Source organism: Nilaparvata lugens, chromosome 6 (assembly GCF_014356525.2).
Source record: "Nilaparvata lugens isolate BPH chromosome 6, ASM1435652v1, whole genome shotgun sequence".
NCBI lineage: Eukaryota > Metazoa > Arthropoda > Insecta > Hemiptera > Delphacidae > Nilaparvata > Nilaparvata lugens.
Genome location: NC_052509.1, coordinates 707,648 through 733,788, shown reverse-complemented (window position 1 = coordinate 733,788; position 26,141 = coordinate 707,648). Strand labels below are relative to the sequence as shown.

Here is a 26,141-nt window from a genome sequence, read left to right as displayed (position 1 = left end):
GTTTTGTCGAATGATAGCAATAGTATTGCTTATCAAACACTGCCATTATAACGTGGACCTCACTATAGATATCCAGATTTTTAAAATCTCATTCCATTTTGTATAATCCATTGACCGCCTACGAAAGGGGATGTTGATTTATCAATAGAGTTATTAACAGAATATCACAATTTGACAAATAGGTCAGTCCTCCATAGGCCATTTACCCATAAGGCTATTATAGTTTGTATAAAAAAATTGGGACTTGGCCCTCCATCCGAGGAAATTTCAGTGTTGCCAAATTGTGTAGAATCACAATTTTCTCCATTTTCTAATTTAACCACAGTATTGCTTTTATATCATTCCCAATATTCCAATGATGCTAAAAAAGTTTAAAGGTTGGAGGATTAAGGCTTAACTCACACTTACGCGCCTTCGGTCGAGAATAGAATCGACTCTATTTGAGAGTATGTGTTTCCAAATGATGACACTCAGACCAGTCGATTCTAGTCTCCCTGACGTCACCATTTGAAAACACATGCTCTCGACTAGAGTCGAGTCTCTTCTCGACTTGAGTCGCGTGAGTGTGAGTTGAGCCTAAAAGGAAATGATGGAATTGAAAACATCGCGAAAATATGTTTTTCTTTTTGAATATAACTTTTCTCAGAATTATGGGGTGTCGTAATGATTGAGAATAATTTATGTCAAAATAACGGAGATAATGTCTCCTTTTTATTGGTTTCTGAATCATTTTTATCTGACCTATGATTATTTTTTAATTAATGATTGTTTGTCAATATTGTAATAGAGTGGAAATCCTATTGATGAAAAAGTGATGGTGATTTTAACAATGGCTGATGCCTCAGCATTTTAGCGCCTGGCATTAGCAACAGCGCAAGACAGTGTCTCTGTCTAACTCAAGTAGAATTAGTACTCTCTTTCTCTCTCTTGACAGTGGCGTGATTTTTATTCTAGTGGGAAAACTTTTCCCAGGCTAGAGAAATATTAGCTGATTGCTAATAGAATTTTAAAAAACGGCAGTAGCCGAGGGACAGTGTTAGCGAGCATATCCAGCCTGGACGGGTTCCACTGGACTATCCATACAGCATAATGGTGTTTTCAGTTCTTTTTCTATTGATGGCGATTGGTGAGTGAAAAACTCGAACATTTTCCTATTATCGAATTCAGTCCAAAATTAGTTGTTTTTAACTGCAGGCAGACTAGGGCGGGCTCCCTTTGGTTTTGTTTAACAAATAACAAGAATTTTGAATATATTTTCTGTTAGCTTCTAATGGAAAGAGAAAGAGAGTAAATATTGTTATCTGGATTAGATTATAGAACGATTTTTAAATTTTTTATCAATTTATTCAATTTTAGATTTTTTCTTTGACTTTTGACAATTTAATTTCGATTTTAAATTGAATCTATATTGGAGAGTTCATATGTTATCTGTTTAGGCTATTGAACAATTTTAATTTTAGTTTTTTGTCTTTGAGTTGGTTAATTTAATTTCTAACTCCATTTGAATCCTTATTGGAGAATTTATAATTTGAATCTTTGATTGTGTAATATTAGTTTATTTTCGATTTTAGTTTTTGTCTTTGAGTTGGTTAATTTAATTTCTAACTCCATTTGAATCCTTATTGGAGAATTTATAATTTGAATCTTTGATTGTGTAATATTAGTTTATTTTCGATTTTAGTTTTTTGTCTTTGAGTTGGTTAATTTAATTTCTAACTTCGTTTGAATCCTTATTGGAGAATTTAATAATTTGAATCTCTTATTGTGTAATTTTAGTTTATTTCCTTTTTTATAGATTTTGATATTCCTTGAAGTTAGTAGAATAATTTTGTCGATTCTGGGACAATGATTGACAGCTTATAGTTCTGTTCTTTAATCCGAGTAACCAACTATTATTGAATGAAAATACGGTGTTAGTTATAGATTTTTGATATTTATTGAAGTTAGTAGAATAGTCTTGTAGATTCTGGGACAAGTATTGACCACTGATAGAATTGTTCTCTTATTTTAATCAACCAAATCTTGTGAATGAAAATATTGTGCTCATTATAGATTTCTGATCTTCATCAAGATTAGTAGTATAAATTTTGGAGTTTCAGAACCTGTAGTAATTATATTCTGTTGAGATAGTTTTATTCTTGCGGTTAGTTGATAAGAGAATTTGGCAAGGCCACCCTTGTGCCCCGAAGGAGAAGGGCGTAGAATAAAAGCATTTGTCGGACATCTTTGTTTTTCTGCCGCACCACCCCAACCCCTAGTTCGGTTACATAATTTGGTGTCAGGTGTGGGGTGGCTGCAACAATGCCAACGAATCCGCCAGGAACGCCAACAAACTCGGCAGATGCGCCAACAAATGCAGACGAGGTACAGGAGCTACAACAACGTATATCCCAACTGATGGAAGAGCGAAACCAAATGGCCAGTGACATCAGCTCTCTCAGGGAGAGAGTGGAAACAGAGGGAGGTGCCCCACAGCAGCAAGCATCAGGACCAGTCCGAGTCAGAAAGGACCTATCACTACAATCGCTGATAAAGCCATTCACAGGCGAAGCTTCAGGGCCATCTGTGGAGGAATTCTTGAGGAATGTAAGGCTAGCTTCAGAAACCGGCCACTGGGAGGAGACAGATAGAAAACTAATTTGCCGACTGAAGGTGACAGGAACAGCAGCAGCATGTCTCGACTCCTACCCAGAACTGTTTGAACCAACTGTTGGATTTGCAGAGGTGGAACGCATCCTGAGAGAAAGATTTGGACAAACCCAAGATCCCCAACAATATCTACTCGAACTGATGATGACAACCCAGCGACCAGACGAGACGGCAAGAGCTTTTGCAGATAGATGTAGGATGCTAGGGCAACGGGCACTACCACCACAGACCACCCCTGGCCAGCGGGATTGGGCCCGTACACAGATGGACCAGACCATCCTTACATCCTTCATCTGAGGTTTGAAGAGCCAAGCAGCAACAATGCTACAGTTGTACCCACCAGCCAACCTGGAGGCAGCCATCAAGATTGGGGAGCGAATGGAGGGGATTGTCAGTGGACCATCTAAACCAAATCACACAAATATCTTCACGGTGGAGACTGACCCAGGAGCAACAGGTTGTGCTGCAGCAGTAGCCCGAGTGGAAGCTGGAGTACCACCAGCTAGCAAACAGAATTGTTTTGCCTGCGGGAAACCTGGACACTATGCAAGGGAATGTAGGTCCAACAATTCCAATCGTGATGGATGGAGAAGCACCCAACCCAAGGGCCAGTGGCGAACCAGCAATAACCAACCAGCGCAGCGCAACACCAATGCCAGAGGTGGTAGTCGATTCTGCTTTGTTTGTGGAAAAAGGGATCACCTGTCGTTCAACTGCCCACAGAGGCGGACCCAACCCGCAGACCAAGTGGTAGCTGACAAGACCCAACAGCGAACTGGTTCCCCAAACGGGGAGGGGCCGGGAACCACCTCGTTTCCCGGCCAGTAGACTCAGAAACACTATATAAGCGGATTCCCAGCATCAACACCACCAATAGTGGGCTACTGGTGGAGGTGGAAATAATGGGGCTGACCAAAAGCTTGCTGGTAGACACAGGAGCTGAGATTTGTATTTTGAGAGAAGCAATTCCAGGGGTTCCCATCAAGGCTGCAGGTATTCAAGCTAGAGGAGTTACAGGCGCAGCTCTGGGCATCCTGGGCACTCAAGAAGTTACTTGCAAGGTGGCAAATTTGCAAGTAACCCATCAATTTGTAATAGCTACAGTGGACATAGCAGGAGATGGATTAATTGGCTGGGATGTCTTGAAGAAATTGGGGGCAGTGATTGATGCCAAGAGCCAGATCATTACCTTCACGGGGGTTGCCACCTCAGTTATTGGCACAAATAATATCAAGGGAGCTGCCACTCAAGCTCTGGTTCAGGGACCTAACCCAGTGAGGACCAATATGCAGTCTCCTCAAGTGTCAACAATACGGAGACTAAGGGAGGATACCCAAGACAACATGAACTGGATCTCTGCAAGCAAAAATCGCACCATCCCAGCTTATTCAGAAATGGCAGTCCAGGCACAGACAAACTTGGCAGATGGTCAACTATTTGTAACAGAGCCCCTGAATCAACCACAACTTGGAATCCGCATTGGTTGCAGCCTCAATGTATCAAGGGCTGGCAACACTGTTGTGAGAGTGATGAACTTGACAGCTGCTCCCATTCAGATAGATAGACAGCAACATTTGGGGAGAGTAGATTTCCTAGAAATGGAGGATGATCAAGTGGAACCATTCCAAGTACATGCCATCAGCTCCCTAGAAACTAGTGGCAAACTGCAAGAGACCCTTGTTGAAAAGACCAAGCACCTACCAAGAGGAGAAGCAGAACAGATTCAGGTAGTGCTGGAAAAGTATCAACACCTATTTGGAGAGCCAGGTAGAGATGGTTGTCAGGTGAATGTTCAACACCGCATCCCTACAGCTGACTCAGCACCTATAGCCAAACGACCATATCGAGTGCCCTATCATCTCCGTCCTGTTGTAGAAGAGCATCTGGCAGACATGCTTGACAAAGGGATCATCTCTCCATCAACCAGCCCGTGGTCGGCACCAGTGGTGCTTGTGAAGAAGAAAACAACGGATGGCAGTGCAAAGTGGCGATTTTGCACTGACTTCCGAGCGCTGAATGAGATAACAAAAGCAGATGCTTACCCTCTTCCATTAATCAACGAAACCTTGGAGAATTTGGGGAGGTGCAAGTACTTCTCCACTATTGACTTACACAGCGGCTATCATCAAATTCCGATTGCACCAGAAGATCGTGAGAAGACTGGGTTCACCACCGTTGGTGGACATTTCCAATATGAGAGGATGGCCTTTGGCCTAACTGGAGCGCCTGCAACATTTCAAAGAATGATGGACCAGTTGCTAGCAAAGATCAAGGGATCAGAATGTCTAGTCTACTTGGATGATGTGGTGATCTTCAGTGACACAATCACCCAACATGCTGAAAGACTGGAGAATGTCTTTGCAATTCTACAAAAAGCCAACCTGAAGGTGAACATTGAGAAGTGTCATTTTGCTCAACCAGAAGTAAACTACTTGGGACATGTGGTGACCTCTGATGGCGTCAAACCTGACCCAGGGAAAATTGAGGCGGTGAAGAAATTTCCAACCCCAAAGAATGTCCGAGAGGTGCGGGGATTCCTGGGCCTTGCAGGCTATTACCGCCGATTTGTCCCCAGTTTTGCCGAGTTAGTTAAACCACTTACTTCTCTCACCAAGTCAGATGTGAAATATCATTGGGATACCGAGCAGGAAAAGGCGTTTCAGCAGCTCAAGGATATAATGTGCTCAGACATGGTGTTGGTATACCCAGATTTCAGCCAACCATTCTTACTAGCCACAGATGCATCTGGCACAGCTATTGGAGCTGTTCTTTCTCAAGTGACAGATAAGGGAGAACAGCCGGTAGCCTATGCTAGCCGGCAACTGAATGCAGCTGAAAGAAATTATTCAGTGACAGAACGTGAACTACTGGCAGTGGTGTGGGCTACTCAGCAGTTCCGCTGCTATTTGTTGGGTCGGACATTCACCTTGATAACCGATCACGCAGCACTCCGCTGGATGCTTAGCTTGAAGGATCCATCATCAAGACTCACCCGATGGGCCTTACGGCTGGCCGAATATGATTATACGGTGTTACACAAACCTGGAAAGCACCACTCAAATGCAGATGCCTTAAGTAGGAGAATCATGACTACTGTTGTGACACAAGGACTGGATGATGAGTTAGTACAGACCCAGCAGCAGAGTGATGACTGGTGCACAGAGTTGGTAAAGACTAAAAAGGGGACTACTGAGGGTGGTATTATTTGGTGGACAAATGGTGATCCTGATAAATCTTCCTGGAGATTGGCCATACCAAGATCCCTCAGGAAGCAAGTGTTGGAGATCAACCATGATGCCCCATGGGCAGGTCATCCTGGGGTGGAACACACATTGGCGCGAGTCAGGCAGCGATGCTATTGGCAAGGAATGGCCAATGAGGTGAAGGCTTACGTGAATAGTTGCCACTCTTGTGCCTTGCGAAAAACCCCAAACTCACTGGCAGCACCATTGGTCAAAGCCTACGAGCCAACCAGACCTATGGAAATGGTCAGCCTAGATATTGTTGGCCCATTACCTACTAGTACTTCTGGGAATAGATACTTTCTCAGCTTTATCGACCATTTCACCAGATATGCTGAGGGTATTCCTTTGCCAAATCAGACTGCAGAAACTGTGGCTAGGGCATTCGTAAGAGTCATTATCACCCGACATGGAGTACCAGATCGATTGTTGACTGACCAGGGCAGAAACTTCTTATCAGAACTATTGACATCCACATGTAAGCTTCTAGGAATCAATAAACTGCGCACCACTGCATATCATCCCCAAGCAAATGGGCGCCTAGAAAGACTTCATCGAACCTTGAATGATAGTATTGCACACTTTGTGCAGAAAGATGGGACCGACTGGGACCAGTGGATCCCATATGCCCTCATGGCTTATCGAAGTGTGGCTCATGCATCAACAGGTTATTCACCACATTACATGCAACATGGTAGAGAAATGATTTTACCAGGGGAATTCCCCATTCCAAATGATCTAAAGGGGCTCCCTGTGGAAGAGCATGTAAAACAGTTGAAGCACCGGCTACAAGAAGCATTTAGTGAAGCCTTCAGAAACTCCAGCAAATCTGCTGAGAGGAGACTACAGACAACTAACAAAGACAGAAAACTTAGAAATTTTCGGGAGGGAGAAATGGTCTACTTACATGACCCAGCACTAAGACCAGGAGATGCAAAGAAATGGCATCATCCTTGGGGAGGTCCCTACCAAATAAAGAAGAAAATCTCTGACGTGAACTACATGTTGAACCTGCCAGATGGTCGGCAAGTGATAGTTCACATCAATCGGATGAAGCCCTGCCTGGAGGGGAAAGCTACTGGAAGAGAGGTGGAGCAAGAAGATCAAATTCAACCAGAAGAAGAATTGACAACTTCCCCAGTACCTCAACCAGAAGACTCTAATGAGGAAGATTATCCACTGCTAGTAGATTCGGAGGAAGAGACAGACAATGAGGAAGATCCAAGACCACAGCCAGAGGAGGTTGAGGGAGAAAATAATGCTGACCCAGAAGAAGAAGAAATCTTTGATCTACCCAGCCCAGATGTACCAGTAGATGACCCAAATGATGTCACCTATGAACCAGAAGAAGTAGAAGAAGAAAGGGTGACCCAACGATCACCCTACCCATTGAGGAACAGAGTACCCTCCCTAACTTAACTGCCTAAGGAACCAGCAAACCACTTCTGAACTGAGTAGGGGGTGCTTGTTGGGGATGTGGGCAGAGAAGTGTTGGGAATATTGTAGAAGAAACCCAGACTGTAATAGCTTGATTGGACAAGAAACTGAAGATAGAAAGTAAAAAGTGAGTAAGTAACCGAAGAATAACTGAGAACCTAGGAGTAATGACGGTTTTATTTTTACAGGACAACCAACCCTATCTGATCATAAGTCCAAGGACTTAGGGGTGTGGTTCGTGCGACAGGGGAGTGTGCTGTTGACTGGAGACCGTTGGCGAATAATAGTATCAATTAATGCAACCGAGATTTGTCAAGGAATAGGGGAGCTGAGAGCCCAGGTGGAGGCTGCTCAGGCTACATGGATGAAGGCAAGTGTCAGAGTACCAGAGTTAGAAGTGTATAAGGAGTTTTTGAATCGCCTGATTAATTCAGGGCTTCAACTGGAAGAGGCTGGGCAAGCCTTGAAGGACTTATTACCATCAGGACGACCTCGTCGAGGCCTGATGAACCTGGGAGGAAAAGTAATGAGAATGCTGTTTGGAACAGCTGAGCAGGAGGATGTGGAGCACCTCGAGAGAACCATAGAGCATCTGAAGGGACAAACCGCAGAGATTGTCCACCTTCAGCATGAACACGTAACTGTAACCCGACAGCTGAGCCGACGAACGCAGGCAAATACCGTACTGATCCGACAACTTGCGGCAAGATTCAGCAAGGAAGCAGAAGCAATTGGTGCATGGGCAAACCAGGTGAATCAGAAAATCTCAAAAGATGACACACTTTTACAGATTACAGTAAACATCACGACTAAGTTACAGGACTTAGAGCTGGCGGTCATGACTGGGTTATTAGAATTAAGAAATTTGTTGTTAGCCATAGAAAATGTATCTAGGAATAAGTTTAGCGTAGGCTTAATCACTCCTTATGAGTTAGGGAAACTTCTTGTCAAAGTCCAAACTAGTCTGCCAAGGGGGTTAGGGCTGTTAGAGGGGCCGGACCAGTCTTATCACTACTACCGGCTAGCTCAGACTCGGGCAATCTCAGTGGATGGCATCATCAAGATCCTGGTAGACTTACCACTGACGGAAGCAGGAAGGCGATTTGAGTTGTTTCAGGCCCATTCCATCCCGGTTGCGGATCAGACCAACCGCCTGGCAACCCATGTGCATCTACACCAGCATCACCTCCTCATCAGTGAGGATCGGCAACGATATGCAGAACCAACCCAAGAGCTGCTTGCCCAATGTTTACCTGGCGAGGTAATCATCTGCCCAGCTCAGTTGCCTGTGTTCAAGAGTCACCAGTTATCCTGTCTGAGTGCACTGTTCCTGGAGGATTCAGCCACAGCCCTACAACTTTGCCCTAGAACTGCATTACTGGGCCAACCCCCTGCTACCTGGATCTGGGATGGACCCAGAAACGTGTGGATCTACAGCGTGGCCACCTCTGAGCGATTGGTGTCCCACTGCCGGCAAGGAGACAAGACCACCGTCACCCAAGTTGACATCACTGGCCTTGGTGAGGTCAAAGCAACAGCTGGCTGTACCCTCTCCACCAACCTCTATGACCTGCTACCAACTACTAGAGCTGGAGGGGATTTGGAGCTGCCCAAGCGAGTATTGACCATGGCAGCACCCCTGCCCATGGTGCTCCAACTTCCAAGGAACACCCAGGGGTCACCAGAGCTGCAGAAGTTGATGAGCGACATAAAGCAGGAGGGACCCTATTGGAGGGGAACCTCAGGCCTACCCGAGACCACCCTGGACAACATCCACCAGAGATTGGCAGATTTTGACCTCGACGCAGAGGCTGAGCACACCACCATCATCTTGCTGGCATTTGGTGGAGGCCTCTTGGCGGTCACCACCTGTGCAATCCTGCTGTACTGGAGGGGATCTCTACAGTTGCCATGGAGAAGCCACAAGGTCGTGACTACTCCAACCCCAGGACCATCATCAGCAGCAGAAGACCAACCAGCAGCAGAGTGCATCGAGATGAATCCTGTGCCAGTGACGGAGCAAGGCTCCAGTGCTTGTGAAAGTGACGGAGCAAAGCTCCCCAAGTGAAACCCACCCTCTTATTTGAAGGGGAGGGTAGTGTAATAGAGTGGAAATCCTATTGATGAAAAAGTGATGGTGATTTTAACAATGGCTGATGCCTCAGCATTTTAGCGCCTGGCATTAGCAACAGCGCAAGACAGTGTCTCTGTCTAACTCAAGTAGAATTAGTACTCTCTTTCTCTCTCTTGACAGTGGCGTGATTTTTATTCTAGTGGGAAAACTTTTCCCAGGCTAGAGAAATATTAGCTGATTGCTAATAGAATTTTAAAAAACGGCAGTAGCCGAGGGACAGTGTTAGCGAGCGTATCCAGCCTGGACGGGTTCCACTGGACTATCCGTACAGCATAATGGTGTTTTCCGTTCTTTTTCTATTGATGGCGATTGGTGAGTGAAAAACTCGAACATTTTCCTATTATCGAATTCAGTCCAAAATTAGTTGTTTTTAACTGCAGGCAGACTAGGGCGGGCTCCCTTTGGTTTTGTTTAACAAATAACAAGAATTTTGAATATATTTTCTGTTAGCTTCTAATGGAAAGAGAAAGAGAGTAAATATTGATATCTGGATTAGATTATAGAACGATTTTTAAATTTTTTATCAATTTATTCAATTTTAGATTTTTTCTTTGACTTTTGACAATTTAATTTCGATTTTAAATTGAATCTATATTGGAGAGTTCATATGTTATCTGTTTAGGCTATTGAACAATTTTAATTTTAGTTTTTTGTCTTTGAGTTGGTTAATTTAATTTCTAACTCCATTTGAATCCTTATTGGAGAATTTATAATTTGAATCTTTGATTGTGTAATATTAGTTTATTTTCGATTTTAGTTTTGTCTTTGAGTTGGTTAATTTAATTTCTAACTCCATTTGAATCCTTATTGGAGAATTTATAATTTGAATCTTTGATTGTGTAATATTAGTTTATTTTCGATTTTAGTTTTGTCTTTGAGTTGGTTAATTTAATTTCTAACTTCGTTTGAATCCTTATTGGAGAATTTAATAATTTGAATCTCTTATTGTGTAATTTTAGTTTATTTCCTTTTTTATAGATTTTGATATTCCTTGAAGTTAGTAGAATAATTTTGTCGATTCTGGGACAATGATTGACAGCTTATAGTTCTGTTCTTTAATCCGAGTAACCAACTATTATTGAATGAAAATACGGTGTTAGTTATAGATTTTTGATATTTATTGAAGTTAGTAGAATAGTCTTGTAGATTCTGGGACAAGTATTGACCACTGATAGAATTGTTCTCTTATTTTAATCAACCAAATCTTGTGAATGAAAATATTGTGCTCATTATAGATTTCTGATCTTCATCAAGATTAGTAGTGTAAATTTTGGAGTTTCAGAACCTGTAGTAATTATATTCTGTTGAGATAGTTTTATTCTTGCGGTTAGTTGATAAGAGAATTTGGCAAGGCCACCCTTGTGCCCCGAAGGAGAAGGGCGTAGAATAAAAGCATTTGTCGGACATCTTTGTTTTTCTGCCGCACCACCCCAACCCCTAGTTCGGTTACAATATCATTAATTATTTAGCGTATGGCAGATGCACAACAAATATATAGCTCATGAGTCTCAAATGCCTAGATATAAACTGTATATTTCCAAATTCTTTGAGATGTTGTGTTGTTTTTGGTCAGGAGAACATAAGTTTGTCTGACCGCCATCATTTGCTAGTCCATTTAGCGTTACCCAATGTGCACCATGGAGGCGAACTAGCGTTACACATATCAATCAATCAATTCATTTATTTCACAAACAAACATAATACAGAATAAAAAAGAAAGATATAAAAATAAGTAAAAAATAGATATGTAAGTAAAAAACTGATTGCTGCAACAATTTTGAGGTTAAAGAAGGTTGAAACTCAATTTTCAATTTTCACAGAAAAAAACATTTTCAAAATTATCTTCACCATTACAAATATCCAAAATTGCTTTAAATTGCTTGTCAATGTTTGAGCACTGCAGCAGATCTCCCATGTATAATGGAGACCATTGGTCCGTATGAATCAATTGTAAATCTAATTAAATTCTAAATTTTGGATTTTATATTATTTTCTGGACTCAGAATTTGATCCAAAGTGAGGCAACATAACCTACCTTTTAGACATTGGCTTACTACTATCAAAATTCAGAAGAGGAGCAGTTTTGTGCTAGGCCTGTTGATCCTTTTCTAATCAAGAAGGAGGACTTATCCATCGTTCATAGAGTTCCCAATGCTAAAGGGTCTTCTTCAATTGTCGCAAAATTTACTTCAAGATCTAAGAAGATTGAGTGGATCACAGCTTCGCGAAAGAAGAGAGTCATTAAATGCAGCGATATATGCAGTAAACTACCTACCGCAACGGTATACGTGAATGAACATGTATCTCCATTCTTCAAACGTTTACTGAGTAGAGCTAAGGACCTGAGAATGAAGAAGAAACTCGCGTTTGTCTGGGTTCGTGATTGCAAGATCTTTGTAAAACAAACTGAAAATTCGCGAACAAGAAGAATTATGTGTGATGAGGATTTGGACGAATATAATAAGTGAATAATAATTATGAGATACCGTAAATTCGAATTAATATTTCTCGATGCGCAGTGAACTGGTTATTTGATTTTGTTTTGTTCTATATATTTACAATTTTTCTGTCTCTAACATTTTTCCATTTGTTTTGTTTTTTAAACATATTAATGAATCATGAGTATAATTTTGATGAGGTGATTGAATTGGAATGTTTTAATGCAATTGAAAGTGATGATATCTTCGGTTTTGATCCAGTGGTTCATGTGGATGGGCATGAGATGGGCAATACAAATTTCCTAAATATATTACACATGAATATCCGCAGTATTAGTAAAAATTTCGATGAATTCATTTACACTGTACAAAACTGCAAGATTAAGTACGATTTAATAGTATTAACCGAGACGTGGATGACTGAAAACAGATCTTTTGATTACGGAATAGATGGTTACTCGGTTATTGATAAGCCAGGCCAGCTGAACAAAAGTAACGGTCTGTGTTTGTTTGTGAGGGATGGCATAAAGTTTGACTGTGTCAATTGTGAGAGCTCGGAGGCTGATATCGTCTCGATTAGATTACAAGCATTCGACTGCTTCGTATCGTTGATTGCCGTGTACAGATCACCCTCTGCTAATATTGAAGTTTTCTTTAACGAGTTAGATATTATTCTGAGAAATATTGATAAGAATGAGAATGCGGTTTTAATAGGAGATATAAACATTGATATCTTACGTAACAGTAGTTTGGCAAATGAATATAGCGGTCTAATGCAAATGTATGGCCTGAGATCTCTTATTAATATACCTACTAGAGTAACACACAATACAGGTACATGCATAGACCACATTTTTTACAAAAATGCTAATTTTAAATATGAAAACATAATAAGCTCTGTTCAAAGGACCTGTATTACTGACCACTTCTGTACTACACTACACATAGGAAATTCAAACCCAGTCTATATTGATGTAAAGGAGAATATTATTAAACGGATAAACTATAAGAACCTTACGGACAAGTTGAGACAGGAAAGTTGGAAGAATGAAACTACTTTTAATGAGGCTAATCTTGATTTGGATGACAAAATAAATGCTTTCTTTAATAAACTGATGGACCACATAGATTCTGCGACCGAACAAATTAAAATGACAAATAAAAATAGACCATTAAAAAAATGGATAACTTCAGGGCTAATAAAATCCATAAGAGAGAGGGACAAACTACATAAAAAACTAAAAATCCAACCATTTAATGCTACACTGAAAGCTAGATACAAAAACTATAGAAATCTACTTAACACATTAATTAAAAAAGCTAAACTAGACTACTTTAAAAATAAAATGTCAACTTGTAAAGGGAACAACAAAAAGACGTGGCTCTGTATAGAGGAAATTTTAGATATAAAACGAAATAGAAAAGCTCCTGACATCGACCCTATAATATTAAATAATTATTTCTCGCAAGTAGGTAGAAGTTATGCAGAAAATCTGAATAATAGTTTGAACTCAAGTCACCCAGTACCAACTCTTGTTCCACATACTCAACATTTTCGAGATTCGTTTTTCATTTTCCCTACAAATTCCGATGAAGTTGCTGCCATGATAAATACATTAAAAACTAATTCATCTCCTGGTATTGATAATATAAGCAATGTTTGTTTGAAAAATATATCAGAATACATATCTCAGCCTTTATCAATTTTGTTTAACAAATGTTTCGAAACAGGTCATTTTCCTTCACACTTTAAGGTTGCAAATATAATTCCACTATTTAAATCAGGTGAGAGACAAGCTCCTGAAAATTATCGCTCTATTAGTTTAATAAGTAACCTGTCTAAGATTTTTGAAAAATTGATGAAGGTACGTATGATGAAATATCTTCAAAGGCATATTTAATAGCAGAAAATCAATTTGGTTTTCAAGAGGGAAAATGCACTGAGGATGCAATATCAGAGCTGGTGAGGATTGTGACAAATAATTTTCAGATGAACAGAAGGACCTTGGCTGTCTATTTGGACTTAGCCAAGGCCTTTGATACTATTCCTCACATCTTTCTCTTGAGAAAGTTGGAGGGTATAGGTTTTCGTGGCACAGTTTTGAAATTTTTTGAGAATTATTTGAAAGACAGATCACAAATTCTGACTATAGATGGAAAAACCAGTAAACTAACTTTAACTGAGTTCGGCCTTCCACAGGGAACGGTTCTGTCACCAATTCTATTTCTCCTCTATATTAATGACCTATTGAGACTTGATATAGCTGGTTGTCATTCGATCTCTTTTGCTGAAGACACGGCATTGGTCTTTACTGGTTCAAGCTGGGATGAAGCTAAGCGCTTGGCAGAGTCTGGTCTCACACGTGTTAAATCATGGCTTGACCAACACATTCTTACACTGAATGCCAATAAGAGTGTATATATGGTATTCTCACCAGCAGTGAGCTCTCTCCCCAGAGATATTCTGAATACTGGTATCAGAATACACTCTTCAATCTGTCTTGAACGGGGAAGATTGCGGACTGGTGATGGAGATTGTGATTGTCACTCATTAAAAAACATGAAAGAAACTAAATATCTAGGAGTCTTTGTAGACTCTCATCTTAAATGGAATGCACATATAAATAACATGTGTAAGAAAATAAAACACATAATTCACAAATTCCATAGATTGAATGAGCTCAATGACCCAACTATAATAAAGATGGCTTATTCAGCATATGCCCAGTCCATATTGCAATATGGTATTAGGGTATGGGGTGGAGCATTGGACATCCATTTTAATAAAATCTCCGTAATTCAAAGATATATTTTGAAAGCTGCACTTGGAAGACCAAGACGATATCCCAGCCATAGCCTTTTTGCAGAGTTCCCAGTTTTAACAGTGAGACAACTTTACATGAAAAACTTAATTCTAGCCGTTCATAAGTATAAAAATCTCTTTGAAACTAACATTCCATCGTATAATTTCCGTTCATCATCTCATTACCGCATTCCTAGAACAAATTTAACAGTATGCCGCAGGCAGTTCATATACATGAGTAATAGATTAATGAATATTTTGCCAGACCAATTAATCTCAGATAGATTTAATAAATCAGCCATTAAAAATATAGAGAGATGGATCAGAAGTAACAATGTTTTTCGCCTTATGTACAGTTAGAATCTACTTTATTAAAAAAAAAACTTTTTTCTTTGATATTATTTTCACTAAGTTATATTTTTTTCAGATATTATATTACTACAATTATTATTATTATTATTATTTAAGTTATTTATTTATTATTACTACCATTCAAATAAAATGTTTAATCATCTTTTATGTTTATGTTAAATTAAATTAAATCTTTTGATACTCGTTGCTAGCACACAAACTTAGGTTTTGCTGGCAACGCCAATTAAATTTTAAGTTAAAATTTTATTTTTATTCTGTATAAGTATGAAGTATTTATTTATTCATTATTGTTATCTTTATAATTGGCAAATAAATGATTTTGATTTTTGATTTGAATCATATATTTGATGTGTGTATTGTTAAATGTAACAAATAATGGAAAGCAGCCTACCTGATCGGTGAACAGCTCCTTCATGCCAGCCTGCAGGGAGGCGGGAGGCGTCTGCTGAGCGACTGTGAGCCGAGAGGATGAGTTGCCTGCCAAGACGTAGGTGCAGCGGTTCATCAGGTAGTCCTTAAAGCCCTGCGGTGGTTTCGGCTGCACCGGAAACAGGCCTTTGCGTCGCCTGTCAATCTGCAATCACATACAAAATCTATGTAGATTTACCAACTAGATAGGATAATCCAATAAATGCAATGATTTCAACATAGAACAAAAAAACTATTGAAACCTCCAAAAAATAAAAGATAATGATAACCCAAAATAAGTAAATACGAGGGTAAGTCAATTATTATCCTCAATATAGGTGTATTTTTCTTTATGTTGGATGGACTGTTGATTTGCATTGATGATGTATTCTTTGTTTATTTATGCTCATATCTAGGCTAGTTTCAAACAGCTATTTCAATTCACTGGCAAGCTGTCAATTATGGCAGCTACACTATTCATTTGCACCAAATAAGAGTATAACGAAGAGTGTACAAAATTTATTGAATTTCATTCATAAACACTCAGTTATGGTAAAACACTATTTCCGTATAGCACTGAAAATTTTTATAAATTTCCCTTCCCTGATACACCTTCCGACCTCGGAAAAGGGTTCGTTGGGAACGTTGGTGCAAAAGACAAGTGGAGTGGGCATAATTAACAACATGTCAGTGATGATGGAATAAAAACAACAGTTTGAAACTAGCATAGATATAAGCACAAATGAACAAAGAATACATCATCAATGCAAATTAACAGTGCTACCAACATGAACAGAAATACACCTACATTGCGGATAATAATTGACTCACCATTGTATCTCAAAAGCATTTGAGACATATTACTTGACCTACTATTGAGGTGGCTCGAAATCAAATCAAATATCTGAATTTATCTCTTGCTGCACTTTTGTAGATCATAATTTTAATATTAAATGTTTTAAAAATATATTCCATGAACCAATATACAGATCGAGTTTGTTAGCCAACAAAATTGACATTACTAGTTGGAATGTACACATTAAACACTTCCTCGAAATTGTCAATACAGTTTCTCTCAACTGCATATTATGAAAAGAATATGTCAATAAATATTTAATAAGTATTTGGTAGCAATGCCCCAGTACTCGCTACATTTCATTTCATTTCATTTCATTTTTTCCATCCCACTGACCACCTATGAAAGGGGTATAAGGATTTATCAATTATAATCTAAGTCGTCAATCTTTGCATTTTATAATGCAAAAAGAATTCCTCACTGGAATAAGGACAAACCTGCAACAACTCCTCCCTCACCTTAATTCTTAACTTTTCACCTGTAAGAGCCTTTATGCGTGTTGGCAATGAATTAAGCCGAATTCCTGCACTCTTTACCCCCCTCTCATACATACCAGTTCGATGAATGTCGTCTCTGAGGTTTTGTATGAGTGGAACAACTCTCCTGTATTGAACCTATCTTTATTCCTATCAATAAAACAAAGAGCCTCCAAAACATATACACCTGGTAGTGGGAGAATCTTTAACTCTTTGAAATAATCTCTACAACTTGCTCTAATAGATTCACCCACCATCACTCTAACTGCCCACTTTTGAATCCTAAATATATGTATTGCATGAGTTGAATTGCCCCAAAATATAACACCGTATGATAGAAGAGAATGGAACACAGCAGAATAAACACTTCTAAGCGTTCCTGCTACAAAAGTGTAGTTATCTAATTGCTATTTTTTTGTGTTTTGTTAACTGACATTGACACTGTTCTTATGTACCTGTACGTACATGGCATGAATAAAGGTATTTCCCAATCAATTTATAAAATAGAATTATAGTACGCTTTGAAATTAATAAAATAATAGAATACGAATAGAAACTATAACTTGGCAGTTGTTACAATTTGTATTCTTATTCTATTATTTTATAATTCTTATTATATTATTTTATTAATTTCAAAGCGTGCTATAATTTCATTTTATAAATACAAGTAAGTAGCCCTGAATTCAAACATTCTTCTCAATCAATCTTCAGATTATCACTTGCTGATTTAGTGACAATAATACATATTTTTGTAGCATTACCTGTTTCCTAATATTGAGAAACAGCTGATAGCAGTTGGGAATAGACTGCTGGTCGGCAGTGCCACCTCCACTGCCGCCGTTACCGCCCCCGCCAACCGCCGACGACGAGGTGGCTCCGTCGGACGACTCGGACGCCTCCACGGAGGCGGCAGATGCGGCTGCAGCGGAGGCGGTGGAGGTGACTGTGGCTGCTGTATCCCGTGGCTTCAGCTTGCGCTTGCGCGGATGCAGTTCCGTGGTGCTAGCCGGGGGCGGCGGAGCAGGGGCGGCTGCTGCTTCGGAGGAGGCGGCAGCTGAGGTGGTGGCTGATGTGGTAGCGGTCGATGCGGCCGGTGACGGCTGCTTCTCTTCTGCAAGCATAATTCATCATTTTTTGCATTGCTTTTTTCAATAATAAAAATAATTTCTCTCAATGCCAATGATTTGCATCCAGAGGAATTTTTTTACGAATACATGAGCCTATACATAATAATAATTATTATTATTCACATTCACATAATCAATCAGTACCATGCAAATCAGAAATGAAATACATGAGTGGTATTGATTAATAATGTGAATATCTTCTGAACGGTTTGAGATATCGATGTGCGGTTTTCGCCATTCAATTTTTCTTGAAATTCCGTATCGAAATCATGTACCACCTTCCTATTTAAAAAAATAAAGTTGCATTCAAAATGGCGGACCAGATTTTTGAAGTCATAGTAAAGTAGAATTTTGAAGTCAATTTAAAGTAGAAGATGGCGAACCAGATTTTTAAAGTCATAGTAAAGTAGAATTTTCAATTCGAGTAACATCCCCAATCACATCCACTTCGGAATCACTTCTTTTTATGAGATATTAAGCCGTTCTCAGACTTTTTTCTCTCATCTCTGCTTTGAATAGTATTGATTAATAATGTGAATATCTTCGAAACGGTTTGAGATATCGATATGCGGTTTCCGCCATTCATTTTTTCTTGAAATTCCCTATCGTAATCATGTATCGCATGACCACCTCTCTATTTAAAAAAATGAAGTTGCATTCTATATGGCGGACCAGATTTTTAAAGTCATTGTAAAGTGTTTTTTTTTTCAATTTGAGTAGGATCCTCAAACACACCCACCGTCAAATTACCTTTGTGTATGAGATATTAAGCCGTTCTAGGACTTTTCATCCAACCTGTATGTCAATTAGATAGAGTAATTACATTATAAATTATGTTCAAAACTTGGCAGAATAGCGTGCAATATGTTTGCTACCTTTGAGCCGTCTTTGGTCTTCGGTGGCGGTGACGGTGGCGGGGGTGGTTCCGCCCCCACTTCCATTGCTGGTGCTGCTGCTACTGGAAGGCGGTTCGGTGCGCTCGGAGGCGGTAGGTGCGTCTGTTGGGGGTGGCGGAGAGGGGTTGTCGGGGGCGATCGGAGATGAACAGCCACTGGGAGCGCCGCTACTGCTACCGCCGCCCGATCTAAATAAATTCACACAAATTTAAATAATAAGAATAAATTAATCAATAAAAATTATTCGTAATTAAAACTAATTACGGGAAAAATCGTCATGTGAATGAACTAATCGTATAAAGAATTCATCGATTTTTTTCTGAATAATAGACAAAACTAACATCATACTTATTACTAGCCAGTTTTAAAATACTGTATATAATATTGTGCTGCATCAATTTTGCTACCTGCTGTGAACTATCCAGTGTGCTGAAATAGTTATTTGTATATCTAGAGTGAAAAGTACGACTTTTTCTCCCTGTGGGAAAAAGTTTGAAGCCCGAGGCGAAGCCGAGGGCAGCAATTTTCCTGAGAGAGAAAAAGTATTTTTCGCTCGTGATGTACACAACATTTTTCCTCCATCTACATTTTTTATAGAAACTGCAAATAAAATCATTTTAATAACTTACGTATTGGTGACAATGATTCCTAACAACATAACCTAAATCTAAAACCTAAAAACCGGTCGTCTGATTGGCACTGCCGATTGCGCTATCTATCAGCAAAAGTTGTAACAATTATATCAGCTGAGCAGCTACCAAAAATGGCTGACTCCAGATCACGCGGTTCAGATTTGAATTGCAGATCAAAAATATTTGTTGGCTGGTATTTTGAATAGAAAAAAATATTTTAAAAATTGTATAAATTTTTATCGTCTACTAATATTAAGAATATAATAATTATCATACAAAAATATATTTCATGAGTTAATCAAATTTCTGGTTGTGGTATTGAATTCAGTTAACTCAATGACAGACACCTCTATTATGCTTTCTCATCTAAGCTTAGACCTTCTAACCTATTACAATGTAAGTTTCAAAATAGAGATGCTCCCCATGTTATTTAAATGGAGTCACTTTTACTCCCTAGGGAGGTTTTCTGTTTTTTACTACCGAGAGCGAAAAAGTGACACTTTAGTATTAGGTTTCAGGGAGTAAAGTAAGTACTTTAGACAGTAGGTGGAGGAAAAGTCAATTTGACATAGTCTTCTGATCAAGATAGAAATCATTCCTGATTTTTCAAACCCAGCATTTTACTATTACTACACTTTTCCTATAATTCCCATTATTAGGAATTTTTCTATGATTAGGACTATTACTACAGTTACTGTATAAGGCTAGGCACACACACACACACCAGTTAGTCAAGACAAGGCAAGACATGATCAGACACGTTTAGTCACAATACTTCACACAGTTGATATGAAGACATGTCTAATTGCAATGTCTAATCAGTGTGTGTTGCGTCATAAGCAACAATGTGAAGTATTGTGTCTGATTATGTCTTGTCTTGTCTTGACTAACTGATGTGTGTCCAGCCTAAGGCTGCGCGTACACCGGTTAGTCAAGACAAGACTAGTCACGTTTAGTCACAATACTTCACACAATTGCTATGAAGACATGGCTAATTGCAATGACTAATCAGTGTGAGTTGCGTCATAAGCGACAATGTGAAGTATTGTGACTAAACTTGTCTGATCATGTCTTGTCTTGACTAACTGGTGTGCGCCTAGCATAAGAATGTATAGTAATTGTGACTATTACCACAGATCCACCCAGTCCATGTTTACCTAGTCTACGTATTACCAACTGATGTGTCTACATCACAATTTACATCCAAAACTTATTTTTCAAAAGAAGAAAATTATTATAGTCAGTCAGAATATTTTTATGATGGTACCTGAGACTTTTATATTTTATCTATAATGGGATTTATGGTAAAAAGTCAAGACCTGATAAACATTTGTTTGCTATCCTTGTGTGTCATTGGACAAATAAGATGCTCTATCCTTTCTACCTTCGCACTGTTACCAAATCGTTTTTGGCTGTTGAAGAAATATAATGAATTACCAGAATATTTTATCTCAATATTATGAAAACTTAAATATGAATAAAAATATAAATCTGAACACTCTTTTTAAAATTATTCAGTCACGACTTGTTTCGGCTATATAATGACATTATCAAGATAATAATTATAAAAAGGGTACTCAGATTTAAATTTTTATTTATACTCAAAAGTAGCCCTAAAAAAAGACAATCTGAAAATTTACTACTGAATCATGAAAAATATATTTGAGATACAGGTAATTATTATAAGCAAGAATCGACAATTATCAGATCATAAGATAAAACCTAATAATTTGAATTACCGTACAGCTATCTTTATAAAAGTCGTTGGAAACAGAGATTAGCAAATCTGTAGGCCTATCATTTCAATAACTGAATTTATAACGTGAATCTCTCAGTTATGATCTTATAGTTAGTCTAGCTCTTACATTATTATAATCTTAGATTAAGAGGAAAAATATATTTTCCTACAGTTACGTTGAAAAGTGGCCATTGCTGCATTGATTACAGAAAGCAAAGAATCACTTTTCCGCTCTAGTGCGGGAAAAATTTTTCTGCACTCCAGATTTGCAACATGGCAACGCAAAATACTTAGTAGGTTATATGGAGCAACAGTGCAGCAAAATCAAAATGAAGTTGGTAACAGTGACTGGGCTGAGGAGAGGAAAAATATATTTTCCTACAGTTACGTTGAAAAGTGGCCATTGCTGCACTGATTACAGAACGCAAAGAATCACTTTTCCGCTCTAGTGCGGGAAAAATTTTTCTGCACTCCAGATTTGAAACATGGCAACGCAAAATACTTAGTAGGCTATATGGAGCAACAGTGCAGCAAAATCAAAATGAAGTTGGTAACAGTGACTGGGCTGCTATAGTGAGCAGAGGTGCAACGAAGCACAACGCACTAATTATTCATTATATATTATAACCAAGGACAACGAGGACTTTAGGATTTTAGGATTAAGGTTTTTATCAATAATAAAATTACACAGAAAAACATTTGATGGATTTCAGTCAATTTTACCCATAATTACCCACTTTTCATATTCAATGGTAAACGTTTCTTTCGGTGCAGCAAACTGACACTTTGCGCACTAGTTGTACAAATAACTATTTCAAACATAGACTAGCTACTAGCCCTAAAATTCTGTAATACAGTATATTATACAGAGTGAGTCATATGTGTGGGAACCCTCCAATAAGTTGGAGACTGTTGTATAAATAAGACTGTAACATTACTCCTGGAAGTTACAGAAGGGTTCCCATACATATGACTCACTCTGTATATGAAGAAATAGTGTGAAAAGTAAATAGTCATCGATTAGTAAAACTGCAACACCAACCTATGCGAGCTACGCAGAACCCTCTGATGCGACTTCTGCTCCTCAGCGGTCATGCCTTCGCCGCCTTCCGCCCCACCGCCTCCACCTACCGCCCCCGGCACAGGCGGCGTGGTCGAGCTGGGAGGCGGCGGAGTGCCACCAGCCACCGCCCCCGTCGGCTGACTCTGACTGAGCTGAGCAGTCTGACTCGAGCAGCCGTTGCTTGAGGAAGCAGACGATTGACTCGATTGACTCTGCTGCTGTTGTTGTTGAGTGGCTGCAGCTGCCTGTTGACTCTGCTGTTGACTCGACTGCAGACTCGCCAGCTGACTCGTCAGTTGACTGTGCATTTGCGACTGCGCAGTGGACAACTGCAAAAATGGTTTAAATAAATAATTTGAAAATACCAATGTTATTTGGTTACATTATACAATTCAATTTATTCAAAAACAAAGCACACAATACACAACTAAAGCTGCGTTTACACCAAAGTTATCAACAAAATGTGTATTTTTCCGTCCTTATAGATTCTATTAGATTGAACGGAACTTGACAAACACATATGTTCATCATGTGTATGATAAGTTATATTCAATCTAATAGAATCTATAAGGACGGAAAAATAAACATTCTGTTATTAACTTTGGTGTAAACTCAGCTTAAAAGACAATACAATCAAAGTGCAAATGCCAAAGACAAACACAAGAAACAGTCTCATGCTGAGATGTGCTGAATGAATGAAAGGAGGAGAAAATTTAATAATAGAAATGGTTTGATCTAGGGCTACTCAATATTTTATCATAGTGAAATTAAACTGTTTATTTTATTTTTACTCAAGATAATGACATATTCGTATTATTTATGCATTCGTCATGAACAGAAGGCTGATACATACTATATAGACAATTTTATAATACTAATTTAAATAGGAAGCACACGACAGAGATAGATTGAAAACATTTAGAAAGTCTACAGATGGAAATTACTGAGATATTGCAATTATTCAAATGCTAATGAATTAATTATTATTATTATTGAACAAAAATCCAAATTAAATGCTGTAATTCACCCCGAAGACTTCTGCTACTGCAAATATTGACAACAGGGTAAACAGCTAGATGGAAATTCGAATAGGCCTAGTAATAATTTTTGAATAGTAGCGTTCATCGAATTCCCATCTAGCTGTTTACCCTGATGTCAATATTTGCAGTAGCAGAAGTCTTCGGGCATTCAATTTGGATTTTCGTTTAATAATAATAGGTACTTAGAAAGCGCTTTTAAATCTATCTGTGCCGTGTGTTTCCTGTTTAAATTAGTATTATAAAACTGTAAAGTGTTTTCTGTTATGTGCTATATAGACAATTATTGTCATACAATGCATTCAGAAACAGAAACAATTACAAAATATTTGACACAGCCAAAACATTAATATAATGAATAACCAAAACATGTCTTCTATACGTAGAGAAAACTTACAGGTTACTAGTTATTTCTAAAACGACTTAAACAATCTTCTTAGATTTGTCGAAGACTTTTGATACGGTTGAACAAATAATTATTTGATTATAAAACTAGATAAAATACCAGGTTTAAGAGGGATTTCATTGATTTAATGAAAAGTTTACTGTAAGACAGGTGACTGGTCCCAAATTTCATCCATGAATTCTCAAGAAACTTTTGTAACTTTAACTTCCTTTGGAAATTTGCTCGTTTGGATTGCCTCAAGGCACTATCTTCTTCCGTTTTATTTTTTCTATATGTAAATTACGTTTCAAAATTGAGATCATCGTTGAAAACTAGTGTGTTTTGCCAATAACACAGCTAACATTTTTTTCACAGAAAAACTGGGATGTCGCCTTCAGGGTATAATATATAGACTAAATAAAAATTATTATATAAATGATATGTTGTAAAGTTCATAAAAGTAGGATTAAGATATCAATTCATTTTATTTGTATATGAAGTTTAAGTACGATAGTATAGATGGTTCAGTCATGAGAAGGTCGGTTGGTGAAGAGAACGTCAGGTTGGCTGCACTGCGACCAGTGCAAAAAAACATATATCAAGTGCGCCTGCGCAAAGCCCTCTCACGCTGCTGCAATTTCAACGTTTTCCTTGTGACTGCAACATCTTACCTACATTTTTTTATATAATTTAACAAAAGGAATCAATAAATATAATAAATATTTAATACCTGTTGTTGTTGAGCCTGAGCAACGGGCTGCGCCTGTGCCGGCTGCTGCCCTTGGGGGGGTTGGTTGCCTGCAGTGGTGGCCGCCCCTCCATTCCCATTGCTACCAGTGCTGCCAACCGCACCACCTCCGTTCCCGCCTCCCGTCGTCGGCCCTGTCACGTTGGCATCACTGCTAGCGGCTGGTTCACTCCTCGCCACCACGTACGGCAGTGCTTGGTGGTGCCTGGTGACAATAAGAAGTATAATTTATTTATTGATACATGCAATAGGCTATTTCAATATAACATTGACAATCGTTGTACAAATAATTCAATACTTATCCAAATTAGGGCCAGTTGAAACTAAAATTAATTTTAAAAACTGGATTAAATCACTACCTCCGTAAACAAAGCCGTAGTGCGTTCGTGTGACGTCAGCACAGGTAAGGCTCCTAGACCAATAGAAACTCTAGCTGATATAAATCAGCTGAAATCAACGAATTTTTATTGGTGTAGGAGAGCCCTACTTGTGCTGACGTCACACGAATGCACTACGGTTTTGTTTACGGAGGTAGTGATTAAATCCGCATCAAGTCTAGTTTGTTATAATGTGTTTCATTTCGAGTTTAAGCCACCAGCTGATTAAATCAAGTTTAAGCTTCAACTGTGCAAACTGCCTTTACAGGTATAATTACATTATAATATATACAAAAAATATTCTTAAAGGCTAAAAACATTAATTAGATTCTTAAAGGCTAAAAACATCAATTAGAAGATTTGAGCAGCCTTCAAACAGGCATAATAAATGTTCATACAAATGACATGAGAAAACCTGTTCGCCAACAGTGAAAACCGTGGTACAAATATTTTGGAAGAGATATAACAAATAATTATACGAACGTTGCAAGTTCCTATTAGTGACTAAATGCTCGATTCGTTTTCCGTTTGTGGGTTTTGTATGTTAGACGATTACTTTAGATTGCTTCCATCAATGACACATATTTTTTCACACATTGAGCTGTGGATTTCCACACAACAGTGAACAGTGAAAATATAATTCCAATAAGTTCTAATTCGACTATTCACACTCAGTCCGGCCAAGCGAGTATTAATAATCCCATTAGAGCTAATGGGACTTTTTACACTGTTCACTGTTGTGTGGGAATCCACCTTCATAAAGATGGAATTCATTGGGCAACGGAATTTACTCGACTACTGAACTACTCAATGAAACTTGAACTACTGTTTTTGACTTCCTACTGCTTTCAATAGAATAGCTGACAGAATATCAGCGGTATTTAGAGCGAGTTCTCCAGCCCGGGGAGCTCACTAGTCAGTCACATAGTGTCACATTGGAAGAAAAGGCTGAAGGCAGGAGATGGGACTCTTTGTTAAACCTTCCCCTATTTAAACCTTCCCCTTTACCTTGCTTGCCCTCTTCACTCTTCACAAAACTGCGACAATTTCTAAGTTGATAACGGAACATGATCTCATCTGCAATACCATCTGCACAGAACTGAAGTGGTGAATAGTCCAGTCTCTGCCCTACACACTATAATCACCACAGATCACTTCTGAAATTCGTTACTAGAGGTAAGAAATATAATATAAGAGTAAAAGTGGAATTTTTTATATTGAGTCAATTATGCACAATCCATAGAAATGATTGAGTGAGGAACTACACGCAAAACCTAATTGGACAAAGGATAAATGAAAATCACAAGCTTGGAGCTCATGTGA

The 26,141-nt window shown here is 38.7% G+C and overlaps 1 protein-coding gene across 1 annotated transcript in view; it reads right to left on the bottom strand.

The window, feature by feature from the left end:
• Positions 1 to 26,141, bottom strand: part of LOC111044817 (ankyrin repeat domain-containing protein 11) — a 153,800-nt gene that overhangs the window by 28,319 nt on the left and 99,340 nt on the right. The window contains exons 6-10 of the mRNA XM_039429915.1: positions 24,424 to 24,646; positions 22,251 to 22,600; positions 18,818 to 19,026; positions 17,577 to 17,926; positions 15,467 to 15,649 (exon numbers count right to left, since the gene is read on the bottom strand). Coding sequence (XP_039285849.1) covers positions 15,467 to 15,649; positions 17,577 to 17,926; positions 18,818 to 19,026; positions 22,251 to 22,600; positions 24,424 to 24,646 — 1,315 coding nt within the window. The remainder of the gene's footprint in view (positions 1 to 15,466; positions 15,650 to 17,576; positions 17,927 to 18,817; positions 19,027 to 22,250; positions 22,601 to 24,423; positions 24,647 to 26,141) is intronic.